The sequence below is a fragment of the Arachis stenosperma genome, chromosome 3 (assembly GCF_014773155.1).
Source record: "Arachis stenosperma cultivar V10309 chromosome 3, arast.V10309.gnm1.PFL2, whole genome shotgun sequence".
Classification (NCBI taxonomy): Eukaryota; Viridiplantae; Streptophyta; class Magnoliopsida; order Fabales; family Fabaceae; genus Arachis; species Arachis stenosperma.
The window spans coordinates 1,157,732-1,174,721 of NC_080379.1; the positions used below are offsets into that span (position 1 = coordinate 1,157,732).

Here is a 16,990-nt window from a genome sequence, read left to right on the forward strand (position 1 = left end):
TCAAATTTTTTAATTTTATTTTTATATTAAAGTAATTATTTTTAATTTTAATAACTAACTAATTAGTTTATATTTATTATATTATTATATACTATATGTATTTATTGACAAATAATATTAATAAATATTATATAATCATAAAAAAATAATTATATTGTATTTAATAAAAATATTTAATATTTTTTATACATGTTTAATAATATTTATATTTATATTAATAATTATGTATTATAAAAAATATAATTAATTTAAATATAAGTAAATATAAAATTAAAATAATATCTAACAAAATTATTATATGTGTTTATTATATAATTAATAATTAGTCTATAAATTAGTAAAAAATAGCATATAAATTAACAAGAATGACTTGATTTTAAACTGTATTTTCCTCAATTTTAAAGTTTTCACTAAAATTATTATTCTAAAATTTTAAATCTAATATTAAAAAATTCATACCTTGCACAACAAAAAAAAGTAGTTCTCTTTCTAATGCCCAATCAAAAAGTAACAAAATTTTCACACCAAAGTTTAAATATAAACAAATTATAGCTAACAATTGGCAGCAAAAAAACATCAACACACACTCTCAACAGTTGTTAGTTAAAAGTAGTAATATTTACACGGTGATGATTCAGATCGAAGAAAAAGAGAGAAGTAGTAGGTTGCATATGCGGGAAAAGAAAAATGATGCCAAGTTTCATCACCTTTCACCATCATATTTGGATCAACATCAACCCCTGCATTCTCCTTATCCAATATACCAACTGTACCAGCATTGTAAAAGAGTATTTTTGAAGAAGAAGAAGAATTGGAGAAGATAATAGCATTTTTGTCTAAAAATTAAAGAAATGATTTTAAAATAAAATTTAAAGATAATTTTAAATACAAAAAAAAAAATTTAGGAACCATTTTGATTTTCGAATAATATTATAGAGACTAAATTTTACTTAACCCTAATAAAAAAAACACTATTCAAATTTCATAAAAGTACACTTTATTGTAGCAATCATAAGATAAAATAAGACAAAATTGACCCAAAAAAACCACAAACATAAGACAAAGAAACATAGTCAAACTACCCATTCAGATTGCTATTAATTATTTTTTATTAGCTAAAAAAAACACAAATTCCCATCAATATTTGTTTCTTTCACAAAGTGCAGGCTACTATCAATTATCATTTGCGCAAATTATTTCAGCTACCCTACAATTTTAAGCAACAATCTCAGACCCTTATAGTGAAAATTTTTTTTATCCAAACTACCATACCCTCGAATCCATCCCCATCTATTAAACTACTCTTCTATATTAGCTCATGACAACAATAAAAAAGTCTTGTGACTCACAAATTCAGCCCAATAGAATACATAAATTCAATTCTAATTTTAGTCTTTATTATTTTATCTTTATCTTATCTTTATGTTATCTTCTCTTGTTATCTTATCTTTACTTTTATCTTTCATAAGACAATACTCTATATATATTTAGTTTTACCCTCGTAGTTTACAACACACTTCAATTCAATTCAATCAATCAAAAAATACAAAGTATAATATTCTTCCTCTCTTCTTTTCTTATTCTTTCACAATTTTATCACCTAACAAAAAAAAAATCCTAAAACGGCAATGTATAAATGCTACTAAATACTAATACTTCATAATCCTAAACACTTATGCAAAGTCTCTGAACTTGATGTGGTGAAGGAATGGTAGCGGGCCTTTAAATGTGTCTCTGCATGAATTACATTATTGTTAAACATATATTGAAAGGACGAATTTGATATTCAAGATATCAAATTAGTGTCCAACAATAATTATAACACATACTTTTTTTAGTGTCCAACAATAATTAATTGAGCAACAGAAATCAGAACCAATCATAAAACTGTGTATATGGCTAATCATAAATAGTCACATATGAAATAAAATCAACTGATTGACTATTTGTAATTAACCATTAAAAAGCAATTGGTATAACCATATAATTACATAAAGGAACTTCTACAGAATTACATAATCATAGACAAAAAAAAGAAGATAGATTATATATGCAAGGACATGATCATGTCAGTATAGAATGATATAATTGAAAAACTTAAGCAAACTAATAAATAATGTAAATAATAAGCTCCTTATCCAATGTACCAACTGAACCAGCATTATTGGAAAAGAGTATTTTTGAAGAAGATGAAGAATTGAGGAAGTTGATGGTATTTTTTTTTCAAGAATTAAGGAAACAATTTTAAAACAATTCAAAGATGATTTTGAACGCCAAAAAAAAAAAAAACTTTAGGAACGATTTTGAATTTGGGCAAATATCATAAGGACCAAATTTTACTTTAATCCTAATAAAAAAGACACTATTCATATTACATAAAAGTACAATTCATTGTAGCAATTTATGTAACACCATTTCATTTCATCGACTATATACAATAATAATCAATTTATACGAAGCTTGATGTAACAAGAGACAGAAATCTCATTCTAATTAAGGCATAACCGTGGTTCATGGAATCATGGCGTATATTTCATTCGTTTTCCACTTTTTGACTATGAAAAATAATTCATATATGGAACTCTTGAGGAGCTTTTTGACCACCAAAGAGATCGGGGAGGAATCAAGCGAGAGAATATAAGATGAGAAGACACCACATCCAACTCAAAACTTTAAGGTGTCAAATTAATGGGTCTCTCATCTTATAAACTCTTCACTCTTCTTTACTTTCTTTGATGTGGAACTAACTTCAACGCTTCTCACACTCACAACACTAACACAATGTGTATAATATTGAGAATAACCATCCGAGTACTAGGATAATAAACATCTCATGTCATAAAATCACTCATCCCAAAAACTTAAACTGATTTTGGGTTCACCAAAGATCAAACTCTTAACCTTTTGGATCTAGAACTCTAATACCATATCATGATACCACTTATAACAGAAGCTTACACTGATAAAAAAAATAACACTAATGGTTATATCTCTAATACTTTCTAAACCTCTATTATACGCATTATACAAATATTTCATTGGCTCCCCATACTTTTCCTTATATATTACTTGGTTTATTGAGGAAAAATATAATAATTTTTGTAACATTATTTTATTATTGCAAGGTGGGGTTGCTGAATCTAGATGGATACTACAATTTCTTATTGTCTTTAATATGAAAAAATATATAAATAATTATATTTTTAACACATTTTTTAACGTAAGAAATTTTTTTAGCTTTACATGTATTTTGTATATATAGATTTCTTTTTTTATTTAAATATATATAACAAAGTCAAATTTTAAACTTTTAAGTCACAGAAATTTTGATATCATTTTATGAAAATTATTTAATTATTAATTTCAAAACTTTAAGTCAATAAAAAGAGATACACAAATAATTATATTTTTAATATATATATATATAATATTAAAAAATAAAATTATAAAATAACTTTTTTGAAAAAACAGAACCTTCTAGATTTCTACATGATACATGCATGATTGGTCTCGATTAATTAACTAGCAATTAATATAGAAGATTTGGTGACATGATGATCATGATTGTAGGAATATTCCCCACAACATGAAAGAGTAAGCTAAGCTGAGAAGCTGAGCAAGTAGGATCATACCCCTCAAATTGTGACATCTCAAGGTGATTAATTAGATGATGATGATGATGATGATGATGCAAAAAGTGATAGAAACAATGTTGTTAGTGTAATTAACTAATGGCTTAAAGCTAAGTGAAAGAACTGAGTGTAAGTGTAAGTGTTAAAGAACTGAGTGTAATCCTAATTAGTTGTCAACTCATAACTCTTAATACTCTTTTAAATTTGAATTCTGGTTCTTCTTTTTTCAGTTTCCATTTTGGACCCTCCATTTTAGTTTGCAATCCATTATTATTATTGCTTTCTATCCATTTTGGACCCTCCATTTTATATATCGGTGGCGTTTAATGTACATATTTTTATTATTCAAATTGAAGTTTTTTTAATTAGGTAAAAGTACACTATTTTTGGAAAAGATAGAATTGGTATTCATTCATTTAAGAACAAAAATTCGACATTGTCGTCCCAACCGACCAAGTTGGTTAACAAACTCTGAGTGGCATATACTCGTAGAATAGAAAACAATATAATAATTAAGATAGTTAATTAATAAAAAAATATTATATGTATATAAAAATTAATTATTAAATTAATTATTATATATTTATTTATAAATATATATATAATTTAATTTATTTTTAATATATATTAATATTTTAATATATATTTTATATTAATAATTTATTTTGATATGTCTAATATAATTATAGTTAAATTAATAATATAAATAAATGCAATGAAAGATGTATTGATTGGCACGTGGTAGAAAGAAGACTATGGCAAGAAAGAATAAAAGATTATTCAAAGTCCTACTAATAAATTAAAGGAAAGTTTTTGGTGTCTATAATTTATGTGTCTAAACTATTTAAAAGTAGAGGTAAAAAAAATGGAATTCGTTCTTTTATTTTTGAATTCTATATATAAAATTTAGACATCATAAAAAGCATCTAAATTAAAAAGGTTAAAAATTAAGTTAAGTTGGTCTAATTATTAGTTCACTAGTTTGCTTAAAATTTAGTATTGAGAGTTCGAATTTCGTTTTATGCACGTAGTAATTTATTGGCCAATAACAAACTCTTAAATAGAGTTTTGATTTACGACAAATTAGTTTTTAATTTGTCAAATTGAGAAATATCATAAAAAAATCTAAATAAAAGAGCAAAAAAGTTGCCTTATGTGGTTTCCACCTCACCCTTCTCCCCTCTTGCGTGGTCAAATCATACCCAACTCCATGTTATGAGTAGGACTTTAGAAATGTTTCTTCTTTTTCCTTCCTCTTAAGTAAGACTAAGTAGAAAAAAATAACTAATAAAAAAATTAAGTTTAATTAATATTAATCAATTTTTAAGAGAATGTATGGTTTAAAATTAAGATAATTTTAAGAAATTAACTTAAAAAAAAGTGAATTGTCTAATTCAATTCTTTAAATAAACATGATATGACATGAAAGTGTATCAACTAATCCAAGATTAAGCTCAAGTTAGGAGAAATACTAATAGATGTCATAAATACTTTATACTATATTTGGATTTGAAGACTCAAAAGTCAAAACCTTGCATAAGTAGTGTTATTAATAGGAGATTAATGTATGTATACCGACATTGACTTGTTTAAAATGTTTAATTAGGAGAACTTCACGACCATAGGCGGCTTTACACGTGTCAAGCCACCTTTACTATAGTAAAATTATTAATGGATAAACCTAAAAAGTAATAAAAATTAACTAATACATGTCTTATAAAATATTTTACATTAACATTATAAACTTCACAACCATTCATTCCATGTATTTTCAGTCACGTAATTAACACGGTCAATTAAAGTAATCGATACTCTTCCGTAGTTCCGTTACCCCAAAATAAATAAATAAAAACCATAGAAGTTTCATCTTAATTATTGCTTAATCAAAACAGCGTAAATCTATATATTTTTTCCCTAATAAGCTCATTATGGTTTAATCTCTGCATGTATTAATGCTGTAAAATATTTTATATAATTATTGAATTATATTTATTTTTTAAATAATTATTTCTATATCCAATATTAAAAATAATTATTTTTATTGATATAATGTTATATATAATTAAATACACATTTAAAATTAAATTTTTATTTTATCAGTCTTTATAATTTTATTAAATTCTTAATTATTAAGTTTTTACTGTTTAAACATTTATAATTTAATTTCTATATTAGATAAAAGTTTATTTGTTATTATTTTCAAAAATATACAATAATTTAAAATATTTTATAATTTATCTTACATCAAACACAAAAATAAATATTTTAACAAGAAAAGTTAGAATTTAGAACGAATGTATAATTGCAAATTTTTATCTAACACAAAGATTTAATAATTATAAATTTTTAATAAGATTTAATTAAAAATTTGATAAAATTGTTAAAAAAATTACAGAATATATAATTAAACCTAGCACCCTATAAATATCTAAAAAATCTCATGTTCAATCTCAATCAATCTTCATCGGCAAACTTCAATGGCAACTCACCAGAAAAAGAGAAAAAAAAATTGGAAATAATGCAAACCTAAGATTTGAAAAATTAAAAATCCTATTAATTTGATACAAATATAGAGAATGGCATGTTCCCATTATTATTATTTGAAAACCTTTGTTTGTAGCCAAAGTTACCAAATATTCATTTGAATTCTCTCATGTCAGTCATGTGTAAGAGAACCAACCAAAACCATGAGATTGTTGCGTCGAACCCGCCTAAGTTCGGCAATAAACCATTATCAAATAAATTAATTTAAAGTTTTTTCTCTTCTAAGTTTCTATTTACGTATCCTCTTATTCATACACATAAAAAGTCAATCATATATTATAATAATGTTTCTTTGGTCTATCTAGTTTCTTTTAGGTCTCACCCGTTGATTGTGCTTGAATCTATATATATATATAAGAAGGGTCTAGCTTTAGGTCTCCAATTGCATATTTTGCTGAAGAAGAAAAGAAAAAAAAAGTGATTGTTTACATATATATCTTTGTATTCAAGCCATTGATTTGATTAAATGTACGTATACTGTATACATACATGCATGCCTTTCATTCTAACACCCCATGTTCTTTCTCATGTTTCTTTGCGCCTTAAATTTTGTTTATTTTCATATTTATATAATATTAATATATCTTATATATTCCATGCTTGTTTACGTATACTTCTCATTTTAAGCAAGGTGATATTATTAATCTTGATAGAAGTTGAACTTTAACTTTGACCATTTGCCCTTAAATCATGTTTTTTTTTATGTATTTGTTTTATGAATTAGGTTTCTCTAGAATAATCTAAGGTGAAAACTCAGGTGTAGTCGACTTCACGTGAAGTTGATACGTGAGAGCCGTTAAATGAAAATTTAGTCAAATCAGTCAAACCATGTAACAGCTCTCATCTATTAACTTCACGTGAAGTCGACTGCACTTGAATTTCCACTTAAAATTGAAGTCACAAATATATATTTTTATTAAAAAAGAAGTAATATAGGTAGAGAGGAATTTGATTTCTTTTTGAAGAAGAAAAAAGAATGTAGGATGATGAATTAATTATTACCATACCATGGAGGTATGTAGTGCCAAAAACGCAGGGGTGACCCTTTTCCACGGCACCAAAAATGGCTTTACAATAATGGTGTCTTAAGGAAGAAAAATGATACAAAGTAGTGTATGTATATGTGTAGGTGAAAACTTGGGTGAAGTCGACTTTACGTGAAGCTGATATCTAAGAGCCGTTAGATGAAAATTTAGTCAAATCAGTCAAATCATCTAACGGCTCTCAGGTATCAACTGCACGTGAAGTTGACCGCACCTGAATTTCCACCATATGTGTAATGAGTGAAGGCAACACTTTAATTAGTTTTGCTACACTTATAAATTTCTTAAGCACCATGCATACACTATATAGATACACCTATCCCATGTGATCATTGCTGCAATTTTCATCACCTTTTTCCTTAACTTCTCCCCACTAATATATAATAAAACTCACACAAACCTTGTTCTTCTATCTATCTCCATCACCAAATCTTGCTCATCACAACTATAGAAAATAGTATCTAAGAGTATGTTTCTTTCGTTTTTTTAGTTTTATTCTTGTAAACAGAGAATACTGAACAGAGAATAGAAACTGAATTAGTCTTTAACTTTGGTTTTATTTTCTGTGTAGGTGTGATATTGAATCTAGGAGTTCGATTTTCGACACGGGTTTCGGGCGAAATTCGACGTCGAGAAGCGGAGAGTACCTAGAAGGGATGGTGATCCAAGACTATGTAGGATCAAAGAACAACAAAGTGATGAAATCCCAAAGGAGTGGTGCACCAGCAAAGTTGGTGACAGCACTAACATGTCTCCAATTCTTCTTTGCAGTTTATGCAACATTCTTACTATATTACATGGGACCTTCCATTGATCTAAGAACATCAAAGCCAGATTTCACATGGGCCACAAGAATTGCAAACCAGTGGAAGCAATACATGATCACACCCCATGTTGTTGGACACTACCAAGAAGCTGCTTCTTCTCTCATAAGAGAAGATAATAATAATAATAATCATAATATGAACATTCTTGTTCCTCCTCATCAACAAGAACAACCTTTGAACCAATCACAAGTTTGTGAGTATGAGAAGATTGATTTCATGCAGAAGAAGTCCAATGATGTTCAAATGAGGAAGCTGAAGAGGGAGCTGTATGATGAGGTTTTGGAGTTTCAAAGCAGAAGCATTGGAACTGAGACATTACCTCAGTTAATGGCAATGAAATCCAAGTGGGACATAAAGGGTAGTAGAAACCAAAAACCAAAGATCACAGTTTTGTTGAACCATTTCAAGAGAAAGACACTTTGTGCACAGATTGATTCATTGCTACAACAAACTCTCCCTTTTCACCATGCTTGGGTGCTATCATTTGGTAGCCCAAATGAACTTTCCTTGAAGAGAATTGTTGAAAGCTACAATGATTCAAGGATCAGCTTCATAAGCTCAAGCTATGATTTCAAGTACTATGGAAGGTTCCAAATGGCACTACAAACAGAATCTGATCTTGTATACATTGTTGATGATGACATGATTCCAGGGAAGAAAATGCTTGAGATTCTAGCACATGTTGCTGGGACTGAGAAGTACAAGAACTCAGTGTTGGGAAGTATTGGGAGGATTTTGCCATTTAGGCAGAAAGATTTTACATTTCCAAGTTATAGAAAGTTTAGGTCTAAAGAAGCAGGGTTGTATTTGCCTGATCCTGCTTATGATATCACTGTTGATAAGATTGTGCAGGTTGATTTTCTTTCTAGCTCTTGGTTTCTCTCTGCTGAACTTGTTAAGACCCTCTTCATTGAGACTCCTTTTACTTTCTCCACTGGTGAAGATCTGCATTTGAGGTTGGTAACCCTTTCATTTCCCTGCAAAATTCTGTTTCACACTCTAGAATAATTTAATTCTATTTTATTCGAACAATGAGAATATAGGTGAAAAAATTTGAACAAGTTGAACAAACATGTCAAAGTCAAATAAGCATCAAGTTGACTGTGCTAAACAATATCTGGTAGTGTTCAATTAGTTGTTGTTGCCATTAGGTTCAAAAACACTACATACTACAAGTTGTAGTACACAATACAATATGTTATTGTAGTCAAATTGAAGATAGACTTTTTGTTAGTTATCTACCAAACTAATACTAGTGTCTTATTACAATTTGACCATCACAATTACAACATTTTTGCCTTCAAAAAAATTGTCCATTGAATCTGAGACTTCTTCTTAGTGAATTTCCATTTCCACTATACATTAACCAATGATTAATGTTGTTATTGAATTGCAGCTATCAGCTTCAAAAGTACCAGAATGCAGGGTCATTTGTTGTCCCAGTTGACCCTAATGACAAGGAAACATGGGGTGACAGTGAACATAGGCTAGCCTATGTATCCGAAACCACAGTGATATTCAAGGACATAGTTCAAGTTAGAGATGATCAATGGTGGAAAGCACTTTCCACAGGCTATGTTACTCAATGGGCAGCAATGTACCCTCAAAACATTGATGCCCTCTTCTATGCTCACACACTTGACCATGTTAAAGCACTTCAACCACTTCTTGACAAGTTCAGGTACAGAATACATGTTAAAATACAAAATTTATATTAAAAATAAGTTAAACTACGTACATATTTATACATAAAAATATAGAAACTAATGTTAATTAGGGGATGTTATCGGTTCTGTTTGGTTCGGTTTTGGACTAAAAATCAACCGAATCGATATGTTCGGTTCCTATATATACACAATCGTTCGATTTGCTGTTTTTACAACAACTGAACCGAACCAATAGCAGTTTGGTTCGGTCGATTTTTTTGGTTTTTAATTCTTAATGAGTAAAATATGAATCACAATAACTAGAGGTTCAAAATAGTCAATAAACTAAAATAATAAGAGTAAAACATTGAAATGGTTAGGGGTTGGAGGTTTTTGTTGTTAGGTTAAAAGTTAAAATGATTAAAACATTGATATGGATGCATATTTTCGGTTCGGTTTGGTTTCTATCGAACCAACCAAAAACCGAATCGAATCGATCGGTTTTATTAGAAAAAAATCGATTTTTTCGGTTTTTAAGTCGGTTGTTATAATTTTCGATTCAATTTTACGATAATTTTCGGTCCGATTCGGTAACTTACACCCCCTAATTTTAACGGCTGATTTTAATGTGTATCTTTCTTTAAATAGGTCTACAATGGGTAAAAAGGCCTACATCGTGGTCTCGGGTGGAAAATTTTGCCCTTGCGAGGATGCTGCAAGGGCATTGAAGTGGCCATTGTTGGTGTGCAAGGAGAGGAGGTTCAAGATCTTTGACTTGGGAATAGAGGCCATTTCCGGGGTCTCGGATTCAGAGGTGCCGGTGATACAGGCAGTGTATTCTAGCATGAAAGGTTTGATCAAGATTCATAATCCTAGTGTTGTGATCACACTGGATGACATTGATCCTCATGTGAGGAAGGCTCTCAAGATGGCATCAGAGAGCACTTCCAATGCTACTACTTTAGTGTTGTTGCCCAGAGCTTCTGTCCCCAAAGTGCTTTGGATGCCTGATCTCCGTTCAACTGCATTGCCAAGTAAGAATTATGTTAATATTCGTTAGATGATAATTTAGTCAAATTTGTTAAATATGTTAATATTGTAAGTGTGAAGAGTATGAAGTTAATCCCACATCAAAGAAAGTAAAGAAGAGTGAGGAGTTTATAAGATGAGAGACTCATTAATTTACTATCTTAAAGTTTTGAATTCGATGTGGTGTGTTTTTATTTTTTGTTCTCATGCTCTTCACGAGTGGCCTAACAAATGGTATCAGAGCCGATATGGTTTGTGGTCGAGAACTCTCTATAAATGGCCTAACAAAATCATCATCTAACGAAATTCTTGAGTTTCTTTGCTTTTAACATAATTTTATGTTGCAGATTGGAATAAGATGAGACTTTCTATCAACATCATCACCCAAAATAGAGTAACTTCACTAACAAGGCTCCTCAAATCTCTAAGCAATGCATACTATCTTGGTGATGAAATTCCCATAACCTTCAACATGGATAGCAAGGTAGATGAGGCAACAATAAAGCTAGTGGGCTCATTTGAGTGGCCTCATGGGCCCAAAACCCTAAGAAGGAGGATCATCCAAGGTGGGCTCATTAGGGCAGTTAGTGAGAGTTGGTACCCATCCAATGATGATGACTTTGGCCTTTTACTTGAAGATGACATTGAAGTTTCTCCTTACTACTACCTTTGGATCAAATATGCATTATTAGCATACCACTATGATCCACAAGTTTCTCTCCCTGAATTGTCCTCAATTTCACTCTACACACCAAGGATTGTTGAGGTTGTTAAAGAAAGGCCCAAATGGAATGCCACTGAATTCTTCAAAAAGATTCATCCAAACACACCTTACCTACACCAATTACCTTGTTCTTGGGGGGCAGTGTTCTTCCCCAAACATTGGAGAGAATTCTATGTTTACATGAACATGAGGTTCACTGAGGATGCTAAAACAAACCCGGTTCAAATCCCAAGGTCAAGAACAAATGGGTGGCAAGCATCATGGAAAAAATTCCTAATTGACATGATGTACCTCAGAGGGTATGTTAGTCTTTACCCTAATTTCCCTAACCAAGCTAGCTTCTCAACCAATCACATGGAGCCAGGTGCACACATTAGTGCTAAGGACAATGTTGTCAAACACAACAAACAAGACTTTGAGGTTCCATTAATGAGTCAAGATTTTAGAGAATTGCTACCTAGTATGAAGATGCCACCAGCTTCAAGATTACCATCATTGAACCTTTTCAATCAACCTGTTTCACTAAAGGGTCTTAAATCTGCTGGTGCTAAGTTGGGTCAAGATGTTCTAAGGTGTAACAATGTTTCTGAGGTTGTAGCTGTGGATCAAGATACTGGTCTACCACAACGCTGCTCCAAATTCTGACGGAACACAACAATATAATCTCTCTTCATTGTTCTCATTGGTTTAATTTTTATTTATTTTTTTTGCATTGTTTTTGTTATATTTTTAAATTAAGTGGGAAATTTGGTCAGCGATTTTGCTGTGTCACAAGGTGATCGTTCCCATAGTGAAACAATTGTAATTAAATTATTGGTTATACATTTGATTAGTACTAAGATTATTCTCTCCCTGCATATCATATCAATAATCCACGTCAAATTTAATAATATAGTTCATGTAGCACGAACATCTTTTTGGTTTAGACAATTTTATCCATTAATTACGTAATTATCATGTACTTTGCTAGTTGATATCAAAGTTGTCGGGTTAAGTAGAATAATAATGAGACAAGTTTGTCAGAATAAGGTAATAAGATAACTAAGACTATTATAAAGAAGAATGAAGCCAAAGGGCAAGTGACACAGTTTACTATTAAATATGGATAAAATTATTTCCTATGATATAGTATTAAATATTTAAATTACTTCATAGTCATCATGCAATCACCATAAGAATAATTACTATAAAGTTAGCCAATTTATAAAGGTAAAAAATTATTTGTAGTGGTTTTTATTTTTTTTTATCAGAAATTAATAGCTAAAAATATTCGATTTGATATATTTAATTAAATTATTATTCAATAATTTTTAATTATTAAATATTAATTTTATTTTATATAAAGACAATTACATCTAATATTTTATCATTTATAAATTAGTAAACACACACATTTTTTATATAAAATTTATAATTAAAAATAAATTATTGTATATTTAAGATAAAATTCGAACTATTTTTATCCCTCAATGAACTTGATTTTGCCATACATGTTTCTAAGTTTCTAACACATATATAATAAAATCTTTTTTTTTAAATTTATTTTTATCTCACTGAAAAATCCAAGATGGAGGGTAGTTTCGTCATTGTATAAATAAGCTAGCTCAAATTCAGTTAGAGTTTCAGTTTCAGTTTCAGTCTGAGCCAGCAAACAGAGCTACGTTGACAATGGCGTATGAGTCCCTTCGCTCTCTCCATTCGATCCACCAAACCTAAACCGCTACCTCTCGCTCCATTCCTTCTTCTTCTTCTGATCGATCTTTCATGCCTCCATTCACCACGATCTTTTTTCTCCGCCGCTTCTTCTCTAACAACCTGTAAGTTAATCTATCTATCTATTCTCAGTTAATTCTGTCACATCAAAGTTCAATGCGAATGAATATTTTTTTCGTCGCTAAAATTATATTATAATGTTCTACAATGCAGATCAGGAATATAATGCAATGCAATTTTACGTGTTTCGATTTCAATTTTTAACTGCTTTGTTTAATTTGTGCTAAGCGAGCTAAGCTATTTTACCTGTTCCATGCGTAGTTTATATTCGCATGATTTGAACTGAGAGATTCAGACGTATATATAGAGATAATAACTTTAATTTATACGTATCATATATTCTTTTTGTGACTTATACGTAGAGGTTACACTTTTAGTTGTTGAAGGATGATATATTTGCTTCAGAGATTGCTCAAGGATTTCAACCTTTCTCGGGCGATAAATCTCTTCATTTGATTGATTGTGTTGGAGACTCTTAGATTCTTCTGGAATAATGTATCGCAGGTATATGATGTATTTTTTTAAACGACTACTCATTTTATTTAATGAGTATATATATATGATCGTGTATGATTAAATGTTTATATTAAACTTTGTTAATATTAATTTTGTTGCAGTTAACAGAAATGATTGAGTTTTAGTTAGCTAATTATTTTTGCAGCAATAAAAGGTCAAATAATGATGGTAGAGCCAGGTCTATTATCAAGGTAATTATGGCAGCTGCCTTTGGATTTTGTCTTGGAATGTCAATTCCATCCATGCGTTCGAATAAGGTATTATACTATATTATATTTGCCACCTAATTAATTTCTCAATGTTGCAAAAATTAGCCATAATTTAACATTCTTTTTTAATATTTTCTTTTTTTTCTTATTAAACTTGTAGGCTAGCATGTCTTCAAGCCGTCGACATTCCTTTGGTGTATCTATAGAAGAAATAGAAAGATATGCTGCTGATGTAGACAATGTTCAAGCTATTACTGACTATTCTGGAACCCAGCGTATTGAAGCCCTTGGGTCAATGAGATTGCCAAACGTAATTAATTATTGTCATGCTTGTGCTTTAGACAGTTGGATATGAATTTGCTGAAATGCTGGTTATCAACATAGTTGAAAATAATCAAGTATAATTCAAAACTGTTAATCTTGCAGTTATATATTCCAACAAATCCTATTGGAGCCCAATCTCTGCCCCCGGGAATTATTGCACCGCAATCTGATTTTCATTTACGCAGACTATGGGGTCAACCTAGTGAGGTATGACATGTAAAAGTTACTTAATGTGGAAGGACTTGAAAATGTGCATGGGTTTTAGTTATTAACTTTAATTTCATCTGAATTTGGACTATCAAAAGTTGAAATTGTGCATTTGCATGTGTTGCCATATCGACAATGTTTCTTTCATTCTTCAATATACTTTCCACATGATATACAAAACAAATGTGTCTGTATGCAACTCTTATGCATGCTTAGTTAGATGTCTTGTTCATGAACCTCACTATGAGTCTATGACCCTTTAATTTTGCAGGATCTGAAGAAAAGGCCAAGGTATTTAGTAACATTCACGGTCGGTTATGATCAGAAAGATAATATTGATGCTGCAGTCAAAAAGGTTACAAGATGAACTCACAATTTTTTTTAATTTATTGTCCCTTCCATGTTATCTTCAGATCAGAGTGCTGACTTTCATATTGTTCTGTAGTTTTCTGATGATTTTGCAATTTTGCTATTTCATTATGATGGACGGACTAGTGAGTGGGATCACTTTGAGTGGTCAAAGAATGTCATCCATGTTAGTGCAAGGAAACAAACAAAATGGTAACTTTCATTTTTCTCCTATCCCTCTTTTAATCCTCACTGGCTTATGGTTGGCAATTCACAGGGTTTTTTTATGCTTTGTTGCAGGCAACAAGCATTATGTTTTCATTTAACTGGAGGAATTCATCTAACTGTTTATCATCTAATAATATTTCTTCTTACGTCAGCAAAAAAAAAAGGAAATAATATTGTATTGATAATGATATTAGGAGTATTGAACTTAATAGTTAATATTCCCCCAGTTGTTACAATTTGGATCTTACGTAGTTAATTATGCAGGTGGTATGCTAAACGGTTTTTGCATCCTGATATTGTTGCATCATATGAATATATTTTTATTTGGGACGAAGATCTTGGACTGGAAAATTTCAATGCAGACGAGTAATTCTCTTGCCTATCTGTTTATTCAGCTCATATTTGTCATTAAATGCAGTGTCTTTTTAACTGAATTCTTGTTTACCAGATACATTGAATTGGTCATAAAACATGGTTTGGAGATATCTCAACCTGGTCTTGAGCCCTATGATGGATTGGTATGGGAGATGACAAAGAGAACTGAAGACACAGAAGTTCACAAGTATTTCTTTGCTGTTGCATTGCTTTTTATTATCATGCTTTCACATGTATTATTAAGACAACTTTATGCATTTATTGGTGAAAAGGTCAACAGAAGAGAAGCCAGGCCGTTGTAGTGATGCACATTTGCCTCCTTGTGCTGGGTATGCTTTCCCTCCTTGATTCAAAGTGTTATTTTAACTTATAACTGATAGCTGTGCCATCTTCCTAGAGTTTCTCTTGTTCTTTTTAGATTTGTGGAAATTATGGCTCCGGTCTTTTCTCGGAAAGCATGGCGTTGCGTCTGGTATATGATTCAGGTATATTATTATTTTCAACGTGATTTTTCTTGAATTCCTGATATGTTCAAACATTCTATTGGCTTTGATGGACTTGCCACAAATGTTTTGTAGAATGATTTAGTGCATGGATGGGGATTGGATTTCAATCTCAGAAGATGTGCAGAGGTCAGCAGGTCCTTCTCCATATTTGTTCTATCAGGACATGAAAGCTATCTTAAGTTCCTTGCAAACCTGAAAACTTTAATCTTTGTTTGGTTTTGGCAGCCTGCACATCAGAAAATTGGTGTAGTTGATTCACAATGGATTATTCATCAAGGAATTCCTTCCCTTGGGAACCAGGTTAGTCATGACCAACTTGCAAAATATTTGGAACTTTCCTTTCAAGATACTATACTTACCATAACAGTTCTTTATGTGTCATTTTCTATAAAATTTTGAAAATAATAACTCTTCCGTGGTATATGTATATCAATAAAATTTTCAGGGAGAAACTGACGAGGGAAGAGCTCCATATGATGCGGTATGTGTATTTCACATGTAAATGATGTCCCTCATATCATTCTTTGCGTTCAATAATATGCTTTCATTTACTTTAACGCAGTGTTCTTCCAAAATTTTCCCCCAACATAGAGTTTATATTATGCTTTGGCATTGTAAATTTCAGGTCAAAACAAGATGCAAAAATGAGTGGGCCGAATTCCAAGTTCGCCTCACAAATGCTGATTTAACATACCTTAAAGGACTAAAACGTAATATGAAGGGTTAAACAACATATATATGCAATGCCCTGTTCCTTCTCCCTGTCATTGAGTATTGATTTATATACTCGGCATATTTTGTTGAGTTCTGGTTCCTTCCTTTCTTCGGGTGCAAGGTATCTTTACAATGCGCATACAAGTGTAGATATATATGAAAGGAAAGAACATATTCAAGCTTATTTATTACCTCTAACTATAAATATATGCTGCCAGAATTCTGCAGCGATTTTGGAATCAAAGTTTTGCTGGAAAAATAGTTTGCAGGCTTTAATTTTGATAATCTTGATCTGCATGTGCCTTAACTGAAAAAGTAGTGAATAAGTAAGAAGAATTACATTTA

General features: G+C 30.5%; 2 protein-coding genes across 3 annotated transcripts; both read left to right on the forward strand.

Annotated features, from left to right (window-relative positions):
* The first annotated feature begins 6,540 nt into the window (after positions 1 to 6,540).
* LOC130967778 (uncharacterized) lies at positions 6,541 to 12,275 on the forward strand. 2 transcript variants are annotated; one of them, XM_057892783.1, is made up of 5 exons: positions 6,541 to 6,644; positions 7,791 to 9,002; positions 9,443 to 9,727; positions 10,341 to 10,726; positions 11,069 to 12,275. In XM_057892783.1, coding segments are annotated over exons 1-5 (2,907 nt in total). In that variant the 5' UTR covers positions 6,541 to 6,642; the 3' UTR covers positions 12,091 to 12,275. The 2 variants fall into 2 exon arrangements, with proteins under 2 accessions (XP_057748766.1, XP_057748767.1); XM_057892784.1 differs by lacking the exon at positions 6,541 to 6,644 and adding an exon at positions 7,620 to 7,686.
* A 1,436-nt stretch (positions 12,276 to 13,711) lies between these two features.
* Positions 13,712 to 16,658, forward strand: LOC130969048 (uncharacterized). Its single transcript, XM_057894608.1, has 14 exons — positions 13,712 to 13,722; positions 13,880 to 13,991; positions 14,104 to 14,253; positions 14,370 to 14,474; positions 14,746 to 14,829; positions 14,920 to 15,035; positions 15,315 to 15,416; positions 15,499 to 15,612; positions 15,698 to 15,754; positions 15,844 to 15,910; positions 16,004 to 16,057; positions 16,157 to 16,231; positions 16,377 to 16,412; positions 16,557 to 16,658. Exons 1-14 carry the CDS (start codon positions 13,712 to 13,714, stop codon positions 16,656 to 16,658), a joined length of 1,185 nt encoding a protein of 394 aa, XP_057750591.1.
* Positions 16,659 to 16,990: the final 332 nt, after the last annotated feature.

What these genes read in the sequence shown, in the direction of transcription:
- LOC130967778 (XM_057892783.1), top strand. An exon ending in GGTGAAGATCTGCATTTGAG is followed by an intron (nt 9,003 to 9,442) that starts GTTGGTAACCCT and finishes ATTGAATTGCAG; the next exon opens with CTATCAGCTTCAAAAGTACC. An exon ending in CCGTTCAACTGCATTGCCAA is followed by an intron (nt 10,727 to 11,068) that starts GTAAGAATTATG and finishes TTTATGTTGCAG; the next exon opens with ATTGGAATAAGATGAGACTT.
- LOC130969048 (XM_057894608.1), top strand. An exon ending in GGTCAATGAGATTGCCAAAC is followed by an intron (nt 14,254 to 14,369) that starts GTAATTAATTAT and finishes TTAATCTTGCAG; the next exon opens with TTATATATTCCAACAAATCC. An exon ending in GAAGAGCTCCATATGATGCG is followed by an intron (nt 16,413 to 16,556) that starts GTATGTGTATTT and finishes TGTAAATTTCAG; the next exon opens with GTCAAAACAAGATGCAAAAA.